We start from the raw sequence: 24,533 nt of genomic DNA, 5'->3' as shown, positions 1-24,533 counted from the left end.
TTGTCTTATTTCAGATGCCTCCACCGTTAACTTTTCTTTGTATCAGTAACTCCATGGCTTGCAAGGTCCCATAGAGCCCCGTAGAAGCCATCCTCATGTGCATGTTCACAGTATACTTGTCGGTGCCTGCAGGCAGCCCAGGAGATTAGAAAGGATGATGTCCTGATGCCACTGCGAATGCACAACTGTTCTGAGAATTCTGGAGCTAGTAGTCCAGAGGAATCAGGAGACTTTTCTTTTACATAGAGTGTACACTCCCAAAACAGACATTCAGGGAGTGTCGCACTGAGGAAGTTAGAGGCTGAAATTGTAAGGCTGGGATTCAGAAAGGACTTACGATGACGTATCTCCAGATACGCCGTCGTAAGTCCAAATGTGCGCCGACGTATCTATACACGTATTCTTGAAACTAGATACGCCTGAAATTTGCCAAGATACGACCGAGGTAAGTCTCCTACGCCGTCGTATCTTTACGCTGGCCGCAACGGGCTCTTCCGTAGATTTACGCTTCGAATATGCAAATGACCTAGATACGCTAATTCACCAACGTACTTGCGCCCGTCGCATTAAGCTACGCTGTTTACGTAAGGCGTACGTCCGGCGTAAGTTTACCCCTCATAAAGCAGAGGTAAGTCATGTTAAGGTATGGACGTCGGAACAGCATCGTATTTTACGTTGTTTACGTAAGTCGTACGTGAATGGGGCTGGGCGTAGGTTACGTTCACGTCGAAAAGGCATTGAGCCGAAGTATCTTAGGGAGTATTTGCGACACATGCGCCGTTCGATCGGCCATGCATTTACATGGGGTCACGCTTTATTATAATACAACACGCCCACTGCTTTGCTACCATGAATTACGCGGACTTACCCCGGCCCATTTACGTTACGCCGGCGTAAAAAAGGGAGCAAGTCCTTTCTAAATACAGTACGAGTCACTCTAAGTTACGTCGGCGTAGTGCATATCAGATGCGATACGCCGCACTAAAGATAAGACAATCTCTCTGAATCCCGGCCTAAGTGTTTAGAGCAGGGGTGGGCAATCTCGACCCTTCAGCTGTGGTGAAACTGCAAATCCCATCATGCCTCTGCCTCTAGGAGTCATGCCTGTGATTGTCAGGGTCTTGCAATGTCTCATGGGACTTGTAGTTTCAAAACAGCTGGAGGGCCGAGTTTGCCCTCGCTTGGTTTAGAGGCATTGTGCAAATCAGCATTAACTGGCAAGTGATTAATAGGGCAAGAGGGTTGTATCTGAAGTAAAAACCTTGGGTCTAATTTGGCTAGAAGAACAGGGCAGACGCAGCACTGCATATACAGTCCAGGAACAGCATCTACATAAAGCCCTTACAATAGATACAAAAGAGCAGAAAGGCCAAAAGAAAACTTCTGAGGCTTTTTTATTTTAGTGGCCAATAGGTGTTGATTCCTGCCACTGTTGGTGAGCCGGGCAAGCTGCCTGTATGAGGAGCTGTGCAGAGATTCACATTGGATTCAGCACCATGGAGAGAGACGGGCCAGCAGCTCCCGTCAGCTCTCTACATCACTACGCAAGGCTGTTTCTCTAGATAGCAACATTAATCACTGCATGAAATATTCATTTAAATAATCTGATTGTAACTGAAGACTTCAGAGATTATGGAAGAAAAGAAATTGGGATCTATTTTGCGGTGCAGCCAGGCAAATTCTGCAGAATATAACTAAGCAATTTTCTCTTCAGGCAGACTTGGAATTCCACATTGTAAAGTGGTGGAAAAGAATTCCAAAACCAGCTCATCTCGCTGTGATAGCTACACATTTGGCTGAAACAAAAGCATTCATTTATTTATCACATGGCTACTGCCAAGGCACCAGTGTTAGGGCCAGGTTACAGAGAGATTAGGTGTGAGGGTTTGTGTTAGTGGCAGAAAATAGGGACATAAGTGCAAGGCAAAGTGTTGGGCTCGGTTCACACCTATGCATGAATGAATGAATGAATGAAAAACTTGTATAGCGCGGCACATGCGAACTAAATCGCCTCTGGGCGATTGTTGTTCCTGTCTCTCTTGATATCAAAAGAGATGAGTTTTGATCTGTCTTCTGAAGGTCAGGTGGTTTTCCTCCAACCGAATGCTGGTTGGTAAAGCATTCCATAGTCTGGGACCTTGGAGCGCAAATCTTCTTTCTCCCTTGGACTTGTATCTGGCTTTGGGTATCTGGAGCAGATTTTGGTTGGTGGATCGCAAAACGCGATTGGAGTTGTGTATGCAGTTTGCTTTTCATCCGTTTCTGCACTGCTTTTTGCTGTGCGTTTTGCATTTTTGCTTTTCAATTTGCTGTTGGGTACCGTATTTTCCGGCGTATAAGACGACTTTCTGGATGCAAAAACATGCATCCAAAGTCGGGGGTCGTCTTATACGCCGGGTACAGTCTCAGCACTCACTTTTTCCCCAGCGCTGACAGTCTCCATACGGCGATCGCGAGCGTGTGTTGATTTCAAAGCCGCGCCTTCACTGCAGAGTGTTCTGTGATAGGAGGAACAAAAATCTTCCCAGCAGCGCCTCTGTTCTTTGTTCCTCCTATCACAGATGTTTTCTCATCCTCGGACGAGATGAGAAGACGTCCGTGATAGGCGGAAAACATAACAGAGGCGCTGCTGGGAAGATTTTTGTTCCTCCTATCACAGAACACTCTGCAGTGAAGGCGCGGCTTTGAAATCAACACACGCTCGCGATCGCCGTATGGAGACTGTCAGCTCTGGGGAAAAAAGTGAGTGTTATTGCACTGGGGGGGGCAACAAGTGCAGGCACAGTGGGGGAAAGTGATGGCAATGTGGGGGCATGTAATGGCACAATGGCAATGTGAGGGGCAAGTGATGGCAATGTGGGGGCATGTAATGGCACAATGGCAATGTGAGGGGCAAGTGATGGCAATGTGGGGGCATGTAATGGCACAATGGCAATGTGAGGGGCAAGTGATGGCAATGTGGGGGCATGTAATGGCACAATGGCAATGTGAGGGGCAAGTGATGGCAATGTGGGGGCATGTAATGGCACAATGGCAATGTGAGGGGCAAGTGATGGCAATGTGGGGGCATGTAATGGCACAATGGCAATGTGAGGGGCAAGTGATGGCAATGTGGGGGCATGTAATGGCACAATGGCAATGTGAGGGGCAAGTGATGGCAATGTGGGGGCATGTAATGGCACAGTGGCACAGTCTGGGCATGTAATGGCACAGTGAGATTTGAAAAAGCCTGTTTCTGTCAGCGGTTCTGGCTACCCCTCAGCTTCCAGAAAGACTAGTAGGAAGGGGTAGTCTTATACAGTGAGTATATCCCAAAATCAAAAATTTTCCTGGAAAATTAGGGGGTCGTCTTATACGCCGGGTCGTCTTATACGCCGGAAAATACGGTATATTAAAGAAGAAGTAAACCCTGATGAGTTTTACTTCCTCTTTTTTCCCCTGCAATGTGGCACTTATCTAAAAAACGCAATGTCCCTGCTGTTGGCCGCATCTATCTTCACCCCTCTTTCTTCTGGGGCTGCGGACTCCGGCTCTGTGACTGGCCAGAGTCGCATGATGTCACTCCCGCACATGCACGCAGGAGCCATCAGTCAAGGCACTTGCTAGTAAAGAAACAGCATGGTGGGCCGTTTTTTTCACAGCGCATGCACCGATGACGAGTTAAATATCACCTAAATGCCACACGCTTAGGAGATAGGCTTACCTATAGGTACAAGTTGCACAGAGGGGTTTACAACCACTTTAGAGAAAAGAAAATTGCGACAAAAATGCACTACATGCTTTCCTGCAGCTTCTCCATTGAAGTCTATTAACCTGCCTGGCAGTATCCCTGAGCGTGACTCGGGGTGTTTTTTTCATGCTGGGATCGGTATCCCCGAGTCATGCTCGGGGTAGCTGTGCAGAGTGTGCAGCGGCGCGGCTTACCTTCGCAGCATCCACAGACAAGTTACTCACCTTGTTCCTGGATCCTGCGATGCATCCCAGCTGTGTGAGTGAGCGGGTCCTCGCTCGATTCACAGTGTCCCCATGTGCCGTCGATCTCCGTTCCCTGCGACGTTACGACGCACGGGGGCGGAGAGCGGCACCAAATTCAAAAAAGTAAACAAACACAATACATACAGTATACTGTAATCTTATAGATTACAGTACTGTATGTAAAAAATACACACCCCCCTTGTCCCTAGTGGTCTGCCCAGTGCCCTGCATGTCATTTTATATAATAAAAACTGTTCTTTCTGCCTGCAAACTGTAGATTGTCCAAAAGTGCCCCTTTATGTCAAAAATAGTTTTAGAGCAGCTAGAAAACAGCGATAATAAATTATAATCACTTGCAGAGTTGTGCGATAGCGATTTGTGGGGAAATACGTCATAAAAAAATAAAAGTAATGACAGCGACAATTCTGCAACTGAGAAAATTTCAGTGATTTTGAGTTGATTACATTATTGAATAATTTTTATTATAATTATATTACTATTTGTTATAATTATTTATAATTATTTATTATATTATCATTTATAATTTTGTTTTTAAAAAAAAATCATACCCGGGATGCCTACTAGACTCTTGTTTGGTCAGATTTAAGTGAGTTATTCCTAAAAATTACAGGCCTACAGTATAAAACGCCACATTTCCTTGCAAAATAATTGTACCGCTTTTGGTACGTAATTCCAGACAGAATCATTCCGCCAGGGAGGTTAACCCAAAAAAGCAAAAAAGCACCGTATTTAATAAAGTCCCTGACCCTTTACAAAAACGTGGCGGCTAAAAAAAAGCATAGATGTGAACGTGTCCCATTAGTAACCATGTTAAATTATCTGTAGTGCATTTCTAAAAAAAGCACCAAAAACGCATTGGTGCGAACAGAGCCTAAAGCCCCGTACACACGATCGGAATTTCCGATGGAAAAAGTCAGACGGAAATTCCGACCGTGTGTATGCCCCATCTGAGAAATTCCATCGGAAATGTTCTATTTTACTCCGATGGAATTCCGTCCGACTTCCGTTGTGCTTTTGGCCGGGCAAAAGCCAGATTATGTGTACACAGCATTAGAGTAGTGTGAGAGTTATTGTTAAGGTGGCCATACACGATCATACACATAGATATCTCTGAACATATTTGATTCAAGCAATCACAAATGATTATCATTGATTAAAGTATGGAACGATGAGGAACACTCAATTTTGCAATAGACTGATAACATTGATGAAAAATACGATCTATCAGTTATAAATATGAAAAGATCTATTAATAAAAATAATTTAATTGATCTAAATTGCAAGCAGTTCTCGGACACAAGTCTGGATATTTGTTCAATCGATTGCAAAATTAACAAAATCCTTCCTTGCCTGATCTATTTGACTGAGTCAAAATCAATCGAGAACTCACTAAATTGATTAAACAGGGCTTCTTTGGTTTTTGATTTTTTTTTATTCGATTTGATCAATTTATAAGCACTGAATGATCAATTGCATAATCATATTGGTACTGGTGTGTCCACCTTATGGCCAGGTTACAGAGAAATACAGTAGTTTGAAGATTTAGGATCAGATTACAGGGAGGGTTAGTGGCTTTTCAGGTTACAGGGGAAGTGTACATGCCTATGCATGTCAAATCTGTTCCTTTTTTTCATCAGTCTTTTTGCATGGATAGTGTGAATGAGGCCATATGCGGCACCAGGGACCACAGGATGATGGTCTTTTGCATAGGTGATATGCCTGGTTGACCGATTGCTACGAAATTATTTGCCTTTCTCTTATGCCTTGTACACACGAGCGGAATTTCCAACAGGAAAAAGTCAGATGGGAGCTTTTCATCGGATATTCCATCCGTGTGGATTCCCCAATCGGACTTTTTCCGTTGCAAATTTTGACGTAATTATATAGAGAACATGTTCTAAAATTTTCCGTTGGAAAAAAAATTGAGCAGAAATTCTGATCGTCTGTATGCTTTTCTAAAGGAATAAACACCTCACATGCTCGGAAACAATTTGACACATGCTCGGAAGCATAGAATTTTATTTTTTCGACTCGTCGTAGTGTTTTACTTCACCGCGTTCTTGACGGTCGGAATTTAGTGTGACCGTGTGTATGCAAGACAGCTTAAGCAGAATTCCGTCGGAAGAACCGTCGGAGTTTATTCCGACGGGAAAACTGGTCCTGTGTACAGGGCATAACAGGTCCTCTCTAACAAAAAAAAGCTTCTTTACACTTATGTTAGAGCCCTGTGCAAAGATCCCCCGTAGCAGTGTGTTGGTGACATGCTCAAAACGGTTGGCATCTGATATTGTGCAGTTTTCCTGCCCAGTGCCCCCTGTGTTGGGTAACATGTATGTGATTTACATGTCATATGTAACATGCACATGATGTGTGGGGGTGTGGAGAGTATTTTCTGCTTGTGTGGAGCTGTGCAATCCAGCACAGACTTCTCATCCCCGGAGAGGAGGGGGCGGACAGCTTATAGCACTTCTCCCTCTTGCCCACATTTTCCAGAAATAGACAGTAAGCAGCAAGCGGAATGACTTTAACTCTGGGAGATATCGATTCCCTGGCACGGCAGGAGACGGTGAAGTTCCCCTAAAATGATAATATTATCTAGATGTCTTTCCTAGGTGCCTGCTCTTTCTCTCGCTCCAATTAGTTCTTCCACCTCATCTCTCTTCTGCCCCCATCCTCTTGTCCTTCCGTCTACACAGATTCATTTACTTTCATTAGCCGCTTCTCCGAACTTCCAGTTTAACTACCTTTATGGGTTTTGGTTTTTAGCTTTCTCTGCTTTGAATCATGTGAGCGACCTCCCTCTGCTGCCCCCTTTAAAGAAAAACACTTTTGCTTTTATATATATATATATATATATATATATATATATATATATATATATATATATATAAATATAAATATATATATATATATATATATATATATATATATATATATATATATATATATATATATATATATATATATTGAAAATAAATTTGTGCAAAAAAGGTCATATAGACCTTCATCTTACAACATAAGTGATATAATCATATATTCATATATAACATCCCACAGTAAAATGTAAAAATAGGTAAAAAATTATAAGTAAAGTCCAAGCAAAACTCTTCAAAGTCCAATCACTGTGAAAAAGAAATAGGAAAACAGAGAATTCCTAAGATGGTGCTCCATCACAAAAATGTGCATAAAAAATGCAAACTCACCAGAGCTTTAAAACTAAAAAGCCCTGTAGAAATGATTGGTTTCTTCCAACCAACAGCTTGAATGAGAACGATCTCTCTTTAGCACTAATCAGGCAATAGGGCTCAGGAAAAACATATGGATAATCATAGCGCAATTTGTTTGTTGCAAATGAATCAAGGCAAGTAAGTAAAGTAATGCGCACTTACATTTAGATGTGCTATATAATGCTAGCACCAACATTTACAGCCTAGATAGTAGATGTGCACGCCTTGCTGCGTTCCAAAACACAGGGGTTGGAAACCAACTAGACTGGATGTGACGTCAGTAGAACGCGGACACAATGGGGCAGATCCACAAAGAAATTACGCCGGTGTATCTACTGATACGCCGGCGTAATTTCAAAATTCCCGCGTCGTATCTTTAGTTTGAATCCTCAAAACAAGATACGACGGCATCTGGGTTAGATCCGACAGGCGTACGCCTTAGTACGCCGTCGGATCTAAGATGCAATTTTCCGGCGGCCACTGGGTGGTGTTCACGTCGTAATCAGCGTCGAGTATGCAAATTAGCTTTTTCCCGGCGATCCACGAACGTACGAGCGGCCGTCGCATTCTTTTTAAGTTGTTTCCGTTCGGCTTTTTCCGGCATATAGTTAAAGCTGCTATCTGGTGGCGTACTCAATGTTAAGTATGGCCGTCGTTCCCGCGTCTAATTTTGAAATGTTTACGTCGTTTGCGTAAGTCGTCCGTGAATGGGGCTGGACGCCATTTACGTTCACGACGAAAACAGTGACGTCCTTTGGAGCAATGCACCCTGGGAGTTTTGACAGACGGGGCATGCGCAGTTCGTTCGGCGCGGGGACGCGCTTCATTTAAATGAAACACGCCCCCTACTCGCCGCATTTGAATTCCACGCCCTTACGCCGCAAGAAATACACTACGTCGCCGTAACTTGCGGCGCAAATTCTTTCTGGATTCAAACCAAAGCCAGGTAAGTTACGGCGGCGTAGCGTATCTCAGATACTCTGCGCCGGTGCAGATCTTTGAGGATCTGCCCCACAGCCTCAATGAATTTCGTGTAACACACATCATGAAATGGAGCTTCCTGGTGTGGGTGTAAAGGCAGGTGTCCCAATACTTTTGACAATGTAGTGTATGTGCAGCATCTTGCCAGCCCCTTTCATAGCCATGATCTGCCTGCACTGCATAGAGAAACAAAGAGACTCAATAATGACATTTGGGAGTCTAAAATAAGGTACAGTAAAACCTTGGATTGCGAGCATAATTACATAGTTAGTCAGGTTGAAAAAAGACACAAGTCCATACAGTTCAACCATAAAAAAAATTGGTTCCAAAAGCATGCTTGTAATCCAAAGCGTTCGGCTCTCGTATCAAAGCAAAAATCCCCATTGGAAATAATGGAAACTCCAATGATTCGTTCCACAACCATTTAGTTATAGGTCTTTCAGTTTATAGTCCATATAAAAAAAAAAAAAGATTATAGAAATGTGATAGGTTGTGTAACCATAAAATGTCCATGCACAAATGGAAGCTTCCGCAAGGGTATTAGCGGTGACAGAGCAAGAACTTTGGCCCAGATTCTCAAAGGGCTTACGACGTCGTAAATCCTAATCTGGGCCGTCGTATCTATGCGACTGATTCTTAGAATAAGTTACGCATAGATCTCCATTAGATCCGACAGGCGTAAGGCTCTTACGCTGTTGGATCTTAAATGCAATTTTTTTTTCTCCGCTAGGTGTCGCCTCCGTCGTTTTCCCCGTTGAGTATGCAAATTAGCTAGATACGCAAATTCCCGAAAGTACGTGCGGCCGACGCAGTAAAGATACGACGTTTACATTAGGCAATTCCCGGCATAAAGTTGCCCCTGGGTATATGAAGCACAACCAATGTTAAGTATGGCCGTCATTCCCGCGTCAAAATTTATAAATTTACGTTGTTTGCGTAAGTCGTCCGTGAATGGGGCTGGACGCCATTTACGTTCACGTCGAAACCAATGACGTCCTTGCGACGTCATTTGGAGCAATGCACCCTGGGATATTTTACGAAACCAATGCATGAGCAGTACGTTCGGCGCTGGAACGCGCTTAATTTAAATGCTACACGCCCCCTACCCGCCTATTTTGAATTAGGCGGGCTTGCCCCGGGTGATTTACGCTACGCCGTCGCAACTTTACAGGCAAGTTCTCTGTGAATAAAGCACTTGCCTGAAAAACTTGCGGCGGCGTAAGTAAATGAGATACGTTACGCCCGCCCTAAGTTACGCCATTCTACGAGAATCTGCCCCTTTGTGTCCAAATCGCTATACTGTAGGGGGATAAAACGGCGCAGAACCATGGACGCCACGCCGCCACCTCTGCCTTCCTTCCCATAATCCTCTGCTACTGGAAACAGTGAACTAATATCTTGGAGATACATAGTTCTTCTGCAAGAGTATGAAATGGCATTGAACCATCACGGATGGTACCCCTGCTTTCTTTCCCATAATCCTCTGCTACTGGAAGCATGAACCCAGAACCATATTGACAAATCTCCCTCCGGCTGGATTATTTAAAAAAAGAACTGAAGCAGCCTGGATGGCACCTCTGCATTCTTTCCCATAATCCTTTTTGTCTACAAACATGGAAGCAGCGCCATTCAAACAGAATTCGATGCTATTAGCCGCCAAGCAGCCGCCCGCGAACAGAAAAGCGGCGATAGCTGTAGCTTCTGACATTTGGGAGAAGGGATTTGGGACTTAGCATAATAAGGAGAATATATATATTTTTCCCCATATTGTGCCTCTGCGTCTTCCTCTGGCACATAGGCTCATTAGAAGCCCTATCAGGCTGTATTATCACATCTCAGGGCTCTGTTAATAAGCTGTCACTTCTGGCAAGAGAGTGGAGGTGACGCGTGACATGCCCCCTCGATCCCACGGTCTGCTTCTTCGTGTCGCAATATCACAGCACTGCTAAGCCTGCCAATGCTGGCTCCGCAGTGGGTTCTGTGAATAGTGAATGCCCCCCTGTGATGGTTTCAGGGGGTATAACCTTGGTGGCACAGTGAGGAAAACCTCTCTGTGATGGTTGCAGGGGGTATAACCTTGGTGGCACAATGAGGAACACCCCCTCTCCCCGTGATGGTTGCAGGGGGTATAACATTGGTGGCACAGTGAGGAACACCTCCCTGTGAGGTTTGCAGGGGGTATCACCTTGGTGGCACAGTGAGGAACACCCCCTCTCCCCGTGATGGTTACAGGGGGTATCACCTTGGTGGCACAGTGAGGAACACCTCCCTGTGGTGGTTGCAGGAGGTATCACCTAGGTGGCACAGTGAGAAACACATCCCTGTGGTGGTTGCAGGGGGTATCACCTTGGTGGCACAGTGAGAAACACATCCCTGTGGTGGTTGCAGGAGGTATCACCTAGGTGGCACAGTGAGAAACACATCCCTGTGGTGGTTGCAGAAGGTATCACCTAGGTGGCACAGTGAGAAACACCTCCCTGTAGTGGTTTCAGGGGGTATCAACTTGGTGGCACAGTGAGGAACACCTCAGTGTGGTGGTTGCAGGGGGTATCACCTTGGTGGCACAGTGAGAAACACCTCCCTGTGGTGGTTGCAGGGGGTATCACCTTGGTGGCACAGTGAGGAACACATCCTTGTGATGGTTGCAGGGGGAATCTTGGTGGCACAGTGAGGAACACCTCCGTGTGATGTTTGCAGGGGGTACAACCTTGGTGGCACAGTGAGGAACCCCCCCCATGATGGTTGCAGGGGGCATAACCTTGGTGGCAGTGAGGAACACCTCCCACATGATGGTTGCAGGGGGGAAACCTTGGTAGCACAGTGAGGTCCCCCCCCCCCCCTGCGATGGGTGCAGGGGGTATAACCCTGGTGGCATAGTGAGGAACACAAGGCACTATGCACCAAAAACAAAACAAACTGCACAGCTGCACAGCTGTCTGCGATTCTCTCAGTATTATGCCAATCTCAGCTTTTTTGGAGTCATGAATTTTAGATTTGCATGATCTGCAGAGAATCGTGCAATTCGTGAATCCAGGCAATTGGCAACGAACCAAAAATGCAACAATGTCATAAAAAAATCTAAAATTCAGATCAGCACACTGCGGTGCAAACTGATGGGTTAGCGTACTGCTGCAGGACACAAACACATTCCCACAGCAATATATATACATCAGATTTCTGGTGAGATCGGAACATTAATGCGATCATTTTAGCGGACCTGTCATATAAATTATATCGATTTCACATTTATTTTTCATGTTAAAGTGTTACTAAACCCACAATAGTCAAATCAGTCTGTATATGCAGTAAAACGTGCTTGTTATACTCACTGTGGAACCTAAGGGGTTAATTCTCGTCATTGTGTAAAAAGGCTGTTTGATCCTGTCTATTCTGATCCTCCCCTTCTTTTATAGTCCATCCATCTGCTGATAGTACAAAGTCCTAGGAAGCACTTTGCACATGCTTAGATTGGTGTGTATTGCTAGCGAATTTGGCTGTTTTTTTGGGGAGGGTGCATGTAATCAGCACAGGGCCAATCAGCACTGTCCAGACAGAGGGTCAGGGGTCCTGCAGCCTCATAGGACAGATAGATGAGAATTAAATCTCCTCCTACAAGCTTTAACCAGTGCTCAGCTGGACACTGATAGAAGTCACAAGACTGCTCTAACTGCTGATGAGAAAAGGTATTTAGCAGTTTATATTTACTAAAATAATTGCATTTTAATGTTCTGTGTACTGTGGGAGGCCAGATATAGTGAATGCAGGGTCCTGGGTTTTAGTAATACTGGGGCAGATTCACGTAGAAATCTGTTACGCTGTGGCTGGGTAACGTATCCCATTTACGTTACACCGTAAACCAACAGGGTTTATAACCCTCCCTTACTTTAACCAAACTAACAAAAAAAAAAAGAAGATTTTCCTGTAGTTCTACTTTAATTTACGAAAAAACCTTTATCCTAAACAGTTAAACAAAAATTGTTGCCATAACTGATTATAAAGTGTGAGCTGGAGTTTGGCTTCAATTAGGTGGATTCAGAAAGCCTGCCCTAACTTTGCGGCGGCGTAGTGTATCGTGTTTACACTACGCCGCCGTAAGTTAGCGAGGCAAGTACATGATTCACAAAGTACTTGCCTGCTAAGTTACGGCAGCGTAGCGTAAATGCGGCGGGCGCAAGCACGCCTAATTTAAAATAGGCTGAGGGGGCGTGTTTTATGTTAATTTGGGTTGACCTGACGTGATTGACGTTTTTTTGGAACGGCGCATGCGCCGTCCGTGTACATATCCCAGTGTGCATTGCGGCTAAGTACGCCGCACGGTCCTATTGGTTTCGACGTGGACGTAAATGACGTAATTTCCCTATTCACGGACGACTTACGCAAACAACGTAAAATTTTCGAATTTCGACGCGGGAACGACGGCCATACATAACATTACTATTCCAGCTATTTGATGGAATAACTTTAGGCCTGATAATGCGTTACGTAAACGGCGTATCTGCACTGCGTCGGCCGGGCGTACGTTCGTGAATAGGCGTATCTAGTGATTTACATATTCTACGCCAACCGCAATGGAAGCGCCACCTAGCGGCCAGCCTAAATATTACACTTTAGGATACGATGGTGTAAGACACTTACGCCGCTCGTATCTGAGCCTAATTTAAGCGTATCTGGTTACCAGAATACGCTTAAATTAGCGTCGGCGCAGATTCAGACTTAGGCTGGCGTATCTACTGATACGCCAGCCTAAGTCTTTCTGAATCTAGCTAAATGTGTTAGTGTTTAAACCTAATAGTACAGTGCCTTGTAAACGTATTCACCCCCTTGGCTTTTTACCTATTTTGTTACATTACAGCCTTTGGTCCAATGTTTTTTTATCTGAATTATATGTGATGGATCAGAACACAACAGTCTAAGTTGGTGAAGTAAAATTAGAAAAATATATACATAAAACTATTTTTCAGAAATAAAAATCTGATAATTGGCATGTGCGTATGTATTCACCCCCTTTGTTATGAAGCCCATAAAAAGCTCTGGTGCAACCAATTACCTTAAGAAGTCACATAATTAGTGAAATGATGTCCACCTGTGTGCAATCTAAGTGTCACATGATCTGTCATTACATATACATGCCTTTTTGAAAGGCCCCAGAGGCTGCAACACCTAAGCAAGAGGCACCGCTAACCAAACACTGCCATGAAGACCAAGGAGCTCTCCAAACAAGTAAGGGACAATGTTGTTGAGAAGTACAAGTCAGGGTTAGGTTATAAAAAAATATCCAAATCTTTGATGATCCCTAGGAGCACCATCGAATCTATCATAACCAAATGGAAAGAACATGGCACAACAGCAAACCTGCCAGGAGACGGCCGCACACCAAAACTCACGGACCGGGCAAGGAGGGCATTAATCAGAGAGGCAGCAGAGAGACCTAAGGTAACCCTGGAGGAGCTGCAGAGTTCCACAGCAGAGACTGGAGTATCTGTACATAGGACGACAATAAGCCGTACGCACCATAGAGTTGGGCTTTATGACCGAGTTGCCAGAAGAAAGACATTACTTCCAGCAAAACACAAAATGGCATATTTTGAGTTTGTGAAAAGCCACGTGGGAGACTCCCAAAATGTATGGAGGAAGGTGCTCTGGTCTGATGAGACTAAAATTTTACTTTTTGGCCATCAAAGAAAACGCTATGTCTGGCGCAAACCCAACACAACACATCACCCAAAGAACACCATCCCCACAGTGAAACATGGTGGTGGCAGCATCATGCTGTGGGGATGTTTTTCGGCAGTCGGGACTGAGAAACTTGTCAGAGTTGAGGGAAAGATGGATGGTGCTAAATACAGGAATATTCTTGAGCAAAACCTTTTGAGGCTAGGACGGGGGTTCACCTTCCAGCAGGACAATGACCCCAAACACACTGCTAAAGCAACACTTGAGTGGTTTAAGGGGAAACATGTAAATGTGTTGGAATTGTCTAGTCAAAGCCCAGACCTCAATCCAATAGAAAATCTGTGGCCAGACTTAAAGATTGCTGTTCGCGAGCACAAACCATCCAACTTGAATGAGCTGGAGCAGTTTTGCAAGAGGAATGGGAAGAAATCTCAGTGGTAAGATGTGGCAAGCTTATAGAGACTTATCCAAAGCGACTTGGACCTGTGATAGCTGCAAGAGGTGGCTCTACAAAGTATTGACTTTAGGGGGGTGAATAGTTATGCGTATTTACTGTTTCTGTTATTTTGTCTCTATTTGTTGTTTGCTTTACAATAATAATAAAATAAAAAAACATCTTCAAAGTTGTGCTGCAGTGAACAGTGCTTGTGGCCAAATTGCTCTTGCTGACTTAGTCCCCATTCACATCTAGGCGTTTTGTCGCCTGTAGTGCGACGCCGCTGCCGCCAGAGGGATGAAAAGACATTGCCCTCTATGGAGATGGAACGCCTGCCGCGTTCGGGAACCTTCTCCATAGAGGGGCACATCTAGGGGCACATCTAGGCGGACAATCGCGGCGTTTTGTCGCCGCAAATCGCGGTACAAAACACCGCTATTTGCCGCCGCAATTCGCGGGACAAAACGCCGCAAATTTGTCTGCCTAGATGTGAATGGAGCCTTAATCACCCCCAACCCCCCCCCCCCCAGTGATGCTGAACCTGCCCCGCAGACAGCTGCCCACAGCTCCCGGATGGCAACAGATTTTTATGTGTGTATCTTGGTTACTTGGGGAGCCACAGTCCTGTCTAAATAGTGTGTCCTGGTTTCAGGCGGACTGAAACCCGGACACATGCTTCAAAACCTGGCCTGCCTGGGTGAATCTTGGACAATCCTACGTTTGTATTATTATTATTATTACATACCTCCCAACTTTTCAACTTCAGAATGAGGGACAAATGAGCATACCTCCCAACAAAGTTGTTGAGCGGGGGGGGAATTCCGTGGATCAAAGTTCTTGAGCGCGGGGGGGGGGAGGTTTCGCCAACGGTTGGGAGGTATGTTATTACCACAATACGCATGTTATAAAATGAAAGTGCATGCTGTGACCATAGATCTCCCTTAACCCCTTTCCGCTCACCCCAGCGTCCAAATGCTCGGGGGTTGGAAGGATCGGTGATCATGTGGCCACTGTCGCAGTGGTCACATGATCAGAAGCCCGTCCCGCCGGCAAGCAATCTTTAGTTCGGACTATGAAGTGCTGTTATTAGAAGCTCGGTCCTTGTGCTGGGAGCGCACAGTGAGATGTCAGAACCTTTTCATGCAGATTTGGTAAGTTATGTTTAGGAGTAAATAGTGGAGCTATGAACTGTTGTTTCCAGGTGTATGGTGGTTGCAGAACACAAGAGGCCTCAGCCAAGTGAAGACAGTTATGTCATGAAAGTCTATAGCAGAGCCTGACTCCATTACAAAGGATCTTTCTGGAAGCAGACGCAGTGTGCAGAGATAAAGGTAGAATTTTAAAACTGCCGGGACCATCGGAGCGATGGCACAGAATGCCAACCGAAACCCGCAACTCTGTTCTCAGAAAGAAGCCAATATACATGAAAAATAATTTTTTTGCATTTTCTTTCTCTGTCACATGCGATTTTGTCTCGTGTTTGTCGCTTGCTGTTTAATCTACTGTACAAAGAAAATCTATAGAGGCTGAGAGTTTACAGTGCTGGGAAAGACTTAAACAGCAGATGCCGTGTGCTAGATCTTCCGTCTCCACAAACCGAAGGTGTAAAAAACTAGGACCCCATATAAAATGCAAAACAGTGATTCACTACTTATATGGAGCAGAGTTCTATGTACATGGAGTGCGGAGCACTGTGACTATGTGCATGGAGTGCAGAGCTCTGTGACTATGTACATAGAGTGCGGAGCACAGTGACTATGTACATAGAGTGCGGAGAACAGTGACTATGTACATGGAGTGCGGAGCACAGTGACTATGTACATGGAGTGCGGAGCACTGTGACTATGTACATGGAGTGCGGAGCACTGTGACTATGTACATGGAGTGCGGAGCACTGTGACTCTGTACATGGAGTGCGGAGCACTGTGACTCTGTACATGGAGTGCGGAGCACTGTGACTCTGTACATGGAGTGCGGAGCACTGTGACTATGTACATAGAGTGCGGAGCACAGTGACTATGTACATAGAGTGCGGAGCACAGTGACTATGTACATGGAGTGCGGAGCACAGTGACTATGTACATGGAGTGCGGAGCACTGTGACTATGTACATGGAGTGCGGAGCACTGTGACTATGTACATGGAGTGCGGAGCACTGTGACTCTGTACATGGAGTGCGGAGCACTGTGACTCTGTACATGGAGTGCGGAGCACTGTGACTCTGTACATGGAGTGCGGAGCACTGTGACTATGTACATAGAGTGCGGAGCACAGTGACTATGTACATAGAGTGCGGAGCACAGTGACTATGTACATGGAGTGCGGAGCACTGTGACTCTGTACATGGAGTGCGGAGCACTGTGACTCTGTACATGGAGTGCGGAGCACTGTGACTATGTACATAGAGTGCGGAGCACAGTGACTATGTACATAGAGTGCGGAGCACAGTGACTATGTACATGGAGTGCGGAGCACAGTGACTATGTACATGGAGTGCGGAGCACTGTGACTATGTACATGGAGTGCGGAGCACTGTGACTATGTACATGGAGTGCGGAGCACTGTGACTCTGTACATGGAGTGCGGAGCACTGTGACTCTGTACATGGAGTGCGGAGCACTGTGACTCTGTACATGGAGTGCGGAGCACTGTGACTATGTACATAGAGTGCGGAGCACAGTGACTATGTACATAGAGTGCGGAGCACAGTGACTATGTACATGCAGTGCGGAGCACAGTGACTATGTACATGGAGTGCGGAGCACTGTGACTATGTACATGGAGTGCGGAGCACTGTGACTATGTACATGGAGTGCGGAGCACTGTGACTCTGTACATGGAGTGCGGAGCACTGTGACTCTGTACATGGAGTGCGGAGCACTGTGACTCTGTACATGGAGTGCGGAGCACTGTGACTATGTACATAGAGTGCGGAGCACAGTGACTATGTACATAGAGTGCGGAGCACAGTGACTATGTACATGGAGTGCGGAGCACTGTGACTCTGTACATGGAGTGCGGAGCACTGTGACTCTGTACATGGAGTGCGGAGCACTGTGACTCTGTACATGGAGTGCGGAGCACAGTGACTATGTACATAGAGTGCGGAGCACAGTGACTATGTACATGGAGTGCGGAGCACTGTGACTATGTACATGGAGTGCGGAGCACTGTGACTCTGTACATGGAGTGCGGAGCACTGTGACTCTGTACATGGAGTGCAGAGCACCGTCACTCAGTGCATGGAGTGCAGAGCACCGTGACTTAGTGCATGGAGTGCAGAGCACCGTCACTTAGTGCATGGAGTGCAGAGCACCGTCACTTAGTGCATGGAGTGCAGAGCACCGTCACTCAGAGAATATAATGCAGAGCACTTTGACTCAGTACATGCAGTGCAGAGCATCACAACTCAGTACATGGAGAGCAATGCACCGCAACTAAGTACATGAAGTGCAGAGCACCACAACTCAGTACATGGAGTGCAATGTACCGCAACTAAGTACATGAAGTGCAGAGCACCACAACTCAGTACATGGAGTGCAATGTACCGCAACTAAGTACATGAAGTGCAGAGCACCACAACTCAGTACATGGAGTGCACCGCAATGCAACTAAGTACATGGAGTGCAAAGCACTGTGATTCAGTGCAGGGAGTGCAACGCACACAACATAGTATATGGTGTACAGAATATCGGAACTGTGTGCAGGGTAAGCACTTAGAGGGCAGATTACTGTGGCTCAGTATATAGTACAGAACACTGCAATTCAATATGTGCACTATAATTCAGAATAAAGTGCCTAGCATCACAATTCAGTACAGATAGCAAAGCACAAAGGTACAGGATGGAGACTGTTGGTCTATACAGAGTATTATACAGAGGTACAGGATGCAGAGCATTTTCCCTAGAGATTGCAGAGAATTGCACAGCAGTACAGAATGCAGAGCACTGTTCTATATAGATTGCACCACACTGTTCTAAACAGAGTGTCGAGTACTGCTCAGAGGTACAAGAGGGAGATCACTGTTGTATACAAAGTGCAGAGCATTTCATAGAGGTACTGGATGCAGAGCACTGTTTTATACAGATTGCAGGGCATTTCAGAGGTATAGCATGCACAATATTTTCCATACAAGATGCAAACAGAGTGCAGAGCATTGCATGGAGGTACTGGATGCAGCGTGCAGAGCATTGCAGGGTGGTACTGAATGTGGAGTGCTGTTCTATGCAGAGTGCAGAGCATTTCATGGAGGTACTGGAAGCAGTGTGCTGTTCTTTACAGAGTGCAGAGCATTGCATGGAGGTTACTGGATGCAGAGTGCTGTTCAATGCAGAGAGCAGAGCATTGCACGGAGGTACTGGATGCAGAGTGCTGTTCTATGCAAAGAGCAGAGCATTACATGGAGGTACTGGATGCAGAGTGCTGTTCTATACAGAGTGAAGAGCATTGCATGGAGGTACTGGATGTAGAGTGCAGAGCATTGCATAAAGGTACTGGATGCAGAGTGCTGTTCTATGCCGAGTGCAGAGCATTGCATGGATGTACTGGATGTAGAGTGCGGTTCTAATCAGAGTGCAGAACATTGCATGGAGGTACTGGATGTAGAGTGCAGAGCATTGCATAGAGGTACTGGATGTAGAGTGCAAAGCATTGCATAGAGGTACTGGATGAAGAGTGCTGCTCTATACAGCGTGTAGAGCATTACATGGAGGTACTGGATGCAGAGTGCTGTTCTAATCAGAGTGCAGAACATTGCATGGAGGTTCTGGATGCAGAGCATTGCATGGAGGTACTGGATGCAGAGTGCTGTTCTATTCAGAGTGCAGAACATTGCATGGAGGTACTGGATGTAGAGTGCAGAGCATTGCATAAAGGTACTGGATGAAGAGTGCTGTTCTATACAGGGTGCAGAGCATGATTGCACGTACAGTTGGTACAGGATGCGGAGCATTGTTCTGTGCAGAACATTGCACAAAGATACATAATGTAAAGTACTGTTATATACAGAGTGCATATCATTGCACACATATGTACCATGAAGGGTTGCATGCAGTGTGAAGCTGACGCACACAGAACCCAGGAAAGCGCCATGGCAGCTCATTAGCCTCCATCCAGTCCATCAGGCACAGAGGTGCTTGCAGTAGCATAGTCCCTACTCCTTACTCGGTGACCCCACTAGCTCCTTAGCATCATCCACATTCCCTGCATGTACAGCTGCATCATCCATTCTCCAACATGAAATCTGCGCAGCCCACCAATACCCAGAGCACAGCACTTACCCCACAGCTGCCTAATAAACACATTATTACACCACACATAGTACTAGGGAGTCCATCACCAGAAATGTCATATATAAATAGAAGGGGGATTGCACACGGCTTACAGATCACATCCCATATTGTCAAGGTGAAGGGAAGACTCACACAGCCCATATTGCTGGAATCCTGGACTGAATAAAGGGGGGGGGGGTCCATAAATCACACAAGGGGTACCTATGTGACCTCTGATCTCCCTCCGATTGTATTATTATCTGCAGAGGTCAGGGAATGTACAATCTCTGCACCAATGGGAGACATCGAGGGGTCAGTGCACCCCCAATTATTGATCACATTTATCTATTACAAAGGTCATGTATCACCTTGCCCAGGGGGGAAATAAAAGCACAATACTTCATATTGGTTTAGTATCATTATACCTGGATATACTTATATTATACATAATGTTGTACTGCTAATTCTCTATTATTCTATTGTTGCAATGGAAACTGTTAAAATAAAATATTTGAAGTATATAAATTAAATAAATAAACAAATAAAAAATAAACAAAAAAAAACATACTACGTGGCCTTGCTATGTTGAAGATAAGCACTACGGGGTTCTTTTTATATTTGTTTTTTTGTTTTTAGGAACTACAAGTCCCAGCATGCCCCCTAGCACTGAAATTTGAACTGCGTAGATTTAAAGGTTCAGCCGGGCAGGCTGGGATCTTTGGGCCCCGATGGCTATACAGCAGCAATGCACACAGCCATTTAAAACAACCATTTGCCAATCAAATTAGAAAAGTCGTTTGATCATCAACATACACAGGAGATCCATCATCAATTGGTTTCAATTGGATATCCGTGGAAGTTGGCGCATTTCATGAAAAATTACGCCATAAGGCTTGATTGATCTCTTGTGTGGTCAAAAGCGGTCATAGGTAACATTCTGGCCACCAAGACCTACCAAAGCTCACCACACACAGTACAATCTGATTGTATAATTTATTTTAGATTTACAAACAGGTATGTAGTGTAGGGGCCTACCTGATTGGATGAATGATTTAGGGAGGTCAGATCACTGCTGTGTTTACCATAAAAAAAAAAAATTAACCGATTTAATTAAGCCATTGAAATTGTTAATTCATCAGACAACTAGATCTGTAGATGTATGGATACTATTAACACAATTAATGAACCCCTATGACATCTGGGGCAGGAGAGGTACTGGTCACAATACCCAAACAACTATATATATTTCAGCAGGTAAGTGCCCCTGCAACAGAAGTTAAATTCCCCTTTGTAGATAAGAATAAACCTTTTTCAAAATAGGTAAATTGCGCTCTTTCTAAAGGAAGGTAAGTGTCCCTCTGTCTTAGAGATGGTACAGAAGCAAGTTCCCCTCGGTCTTACAGAAGATATAAACCCCCTGACCTATGGGATGTTTGCCCCCTTTTCAAATACAGAAGGTAGTCTCCCCCCCCCCTCATACTTCTATAAGGTAAGTTACCCCATTCTCTTCTAAAGAAGGTAGCTACCCTAAAGGCTCCCTCTCACTTTGGGAATGTAACTGTTTCTCTGCTACAGAAGGTAGGTTCCCCTCTTTTCTCATAATCGGTAAGTCCTCCTTTATATTACTGATGGTAACTCACTTGCTCACTTACAAAAGGTAAGTCTCCCTCTTTCTTATACAGGGTAGGTGCCCCCCCAACCAATAATAAAAGTTAAGTTCTGTTATAAGGTCATCCCTCTCTCTTCTATAGATGGTAAGTCCCTTTCTCCTATTAGGAGGTAAGTACCCCCAGTCTTGTTAGAATGTAAATGCCCGCTCTCCCCTAGAGAAGGCAAATCTCACTCTCTGTTTGACTGTGTATCCCCCCCTCTACAGAAGGTAGGTACCCTGTTCTCTTTTGTAATGGGTAAATAGCCTTTATGTTACAGAAGGTAAACCCTGATTTTTCATTACATAGAAGGTAAGTTTGCCTCTTTTTCTTCTATATAGGTGACAATTTCTCTTTGAAAGGTAACTTACCATTTCTGATTTATGGAAGGTAAGTACCATCTCCACTCTAAAAAGTAATCCCTCTTTCCCTCTTATACAAGGTGAATCTCCCCCTTCTATCTTATAGCATGTACATTTATAGAAGTTAGGTCTCTGCACGCCCTCTTATAGCAGGTAAGTCACCTTTCATAGCAGGTAAGTCTCCTTCTTATAGCATGTAAGTCTTTAATTTTTATAGCAGGTAAGTCTCCCCTCTACTTCTTATAGCAGATACATTTACCTTCTACCCCATAAGGCAGGTAAGTCTCATTCCATTTTTGTTGCAGGTAATTATTTCTCTCTCTTATACTAGGTAAATTTTTTCAGCAGGTAAGTCTCCCCAGTACCTCTTACAGTTAAACCCCCTCTCCCTTCTATACCAGAAATGCCCCCTCTCCCTTCTATACCAGGTAAGTCTCCCCTGTACCTCTTATAGTTAAACCCCCTCTCCCTTCTATACCATAAATGCCCCCTCTCCCTTCTATACCAGAAATGCCCCCCTCTCCCTTCTATACCAGAAATGCCCCCTCTCCCTTCTATACCAGGTAAGTCTCCCCTCTGCCACTTATGCCAGGTAGGTCTCTTTTCTACCTTATAGAAAGAGAAGTGTAATTTCATTTTTATAGATGGCAAGTTCTCCCCTCTCTCTTATTGCTGACATCTCCTTTTATATTAGGTAAGTCTTCCTCTCCCTCTTTTATCAGCTAAAAGTCTCCTCTCATTTTCATAGAAGGTAAGTCCCCCTCCCCCCATGGAAGGTACATTTCACCTCAATCTCCTATAGAAGATAAGTCTCCCCTCTACCCCCATAGCAGGTAAGTCCCTGTGTTGTAGAGGTAGGTACTCACTCGGTCTTGCGCCCCAGGATGGCCTTGCAGAGGGTGGGGGGTTTGTGCTGGACCTGGGGGGACCCCCTCGGTGCCGGGCTGGGTTCGGGTTCCTCGGGTGGAGGTTGCGGTTGGTGTGCGGGGCTCTCCGGGGCCGCCTGGCTCTGCACTGGGCTGGGGGAGGGTGCCGGGCTCGGGCTGGGCTGGTGCTGGTTCCGGAGACTCCGGTTCTCGGTGCCCAGCTGGTCCAGCCTCCGCTCCAGCTCGTCGATCCGCTGCCGCTGGGTGTGGATGAGGCTCTGCTGGTTCTGTACGATGCTGGTCAGTTCCCGCAGGTAGAGCACAGCCCGAACCGGGTTTTCCAGGAGGTTCTCCATCCCGGGACCCGGCCAGTCCAATACTGACTGCTCTGCACCGCCGAGTGACAGCACCGCCCGACGGGGGAGGAGGAGGAGGAGCGGAGCAGCATCAGCACCACTGGCAGGTTATATAACGGGGAGGGAGGAGAGGATGGAGACATCATCACTACAGAATACTATATACAGACATATAGAGTGTCAGCTCTGGGGGTATAGAGAGGAGAGGATGGAGACATCATCACTACAGAATACTATATACAGACATATGGAGTGTCAGCTCTGGGGGTATAGAGAGGAGAGGATGGAGACATAATCACTACAGGATACTATATACAGACATATAGAGTGTCAGCTCTGGGGGTATAGAGAGGAGAGGATGGAGACATCATCACTACAGAATACTATATACAGACATATAGAGTGTCAGCTCTGGGGGTACAGAGAGGAGAGGATGGAGACATCATCACTACAGAATACTATATACAGACATATGGAGTGTCAGCTCTGGGGGTATAGAGAGGAGAGGATGGAGACATCATCACTACAGAATACTATATACAGACATATGGAGTGTCAGCTCTGGGGGTATAGAGAGGAGAGGATGGAGACATCATCACTACAGAATACTATATACAGACATATAGAGTGTCAGCTCTGGGGGTATAGAGAGGAGAGGATGGAGACATCATCACTACAGAATACTATATACAGACATATGGAGTGTCAGCTCTGGGGGTATAGAGAGGAGAGGATGGAGACATAATCACTACAGGATACTATATACAGACATATAGAGTGTCAGCTCTGGGGGTACAGAGAGGAGAGGATGGAGACATCATCACTACAGAATACTATATACAGACATATGGAGTGTCAGCTCTGGGGGTATAGAGAGGAGAGGATGGAGACATCATCACTACAGAATACTATATACAGACATATAGAGTGTCAGCTCTGGGGGTACAGAGAGGAGAGGATGGAGACATCATCACTACAGAATACTATATACAGACATAAATAGTGTCAGCTCTGGGGGTACAGAGAGGGGGTAGGTAGGATGGGGGCCATCATCACTACAGAATACTATATACAGACATAAAGAGTGTCAGCTCTGGGGGTACAGAGAGGGGGTAGCATGGGGTCCAGCATCACTACATTATACTATATACAGACATATAGAGTGTCAGCTCTGGGGGTACAGAGAGGGGGTAGGATGGGGGCCATCATCACTACATTATACTATATACAGACATATAGAGGGTCAGCTCTGGGGGTACAGAGAGGGGGTAGGTAGGATGGGGGCCATCATCACTACAGAATACTATATACAGACATATGGAGTGTCAGCTCTGGGGGTACAGAGAGGAGAGGATGGAGACATCATCACTACAGAATACTATATACAGACATATAGAGGGTCAGCTCTGGGGGTACAGAGAGGGGGTAGGTAGGATGGGGGCCATCATCACTACATTATACTATATACAGACATATATAGAGAGGGGGATTTATCAAACTGTATCTGCCCGAATCTGGAGCAGCTGTGCATGGCAACTAATCAGCTTCTAGCTTTTATTTTCACATCTTGACTACAAGCTGAAGATAGAATCTGATTGGTTGCCATGCACAGCTGCTCCAGATTCTGTCTGCTCTATTCTTACCGTAGTAAATTCCCCCCAGTGCCAGCTCAGAGGTATAGAAAGGGGAAAGGAGGAGCTAGATCCAGAGTCGCTTC

At 45.4% G+C, this 24,533-nt stretch overlaps 1 protein-coding gene across 4 annotated transcripts in view; it reads right to left on the bottom strand.

The window, feature by feature from the left end:
* IQSEC3 (IQ motif and Sec7 domain ArfGEF 3) overlaps positions 1–22,895 on the bottom strand; it is a 187,333-nt gene extending 164,438 nt beyond the window's left edge. For 3 of the 4 annotated variants that reach the window (XM_040345249.1, XM_040345250.1, XM_040345252.1), the window contains exon 1: positions 22,461–22,894. In XM_040345249.1, coding sequence (XP_040201183.1) covers positions 22,461–22,816 — 356 coding nt within the window. In that variant the 5' untranslated portion in view covers positions 22,817–22,894. Of the gene's footprint in view, positions 1–22,460 lie in introns of all 4 variants that reach the window. The other variant, XM_040345248.1, reaches the window with a different exon arrangement.
* Positions 22,896–24,533: the final 1,638 nt, after the last annotated feature.

The sequence above is a fragment of the Rana temporaria genome, chromosome 3 (assembly GCF_905171775.1).
Source record: "Rana temporaria chromosome 3, aRanTem1.1, whole genome shotgun sequence".
Taxonomy (NCBI): domain Eukaryota; kingdom Metazoa; phylum Chordata; class Amphibia; order Anura; family Ranidae; genus Rana; species Rana temporaria.
The sequence above is the reverse complement of the archived record's forward strand: the minus strand, read 5'-3'. Positions and strand labels throughout refer to the sequence as shown.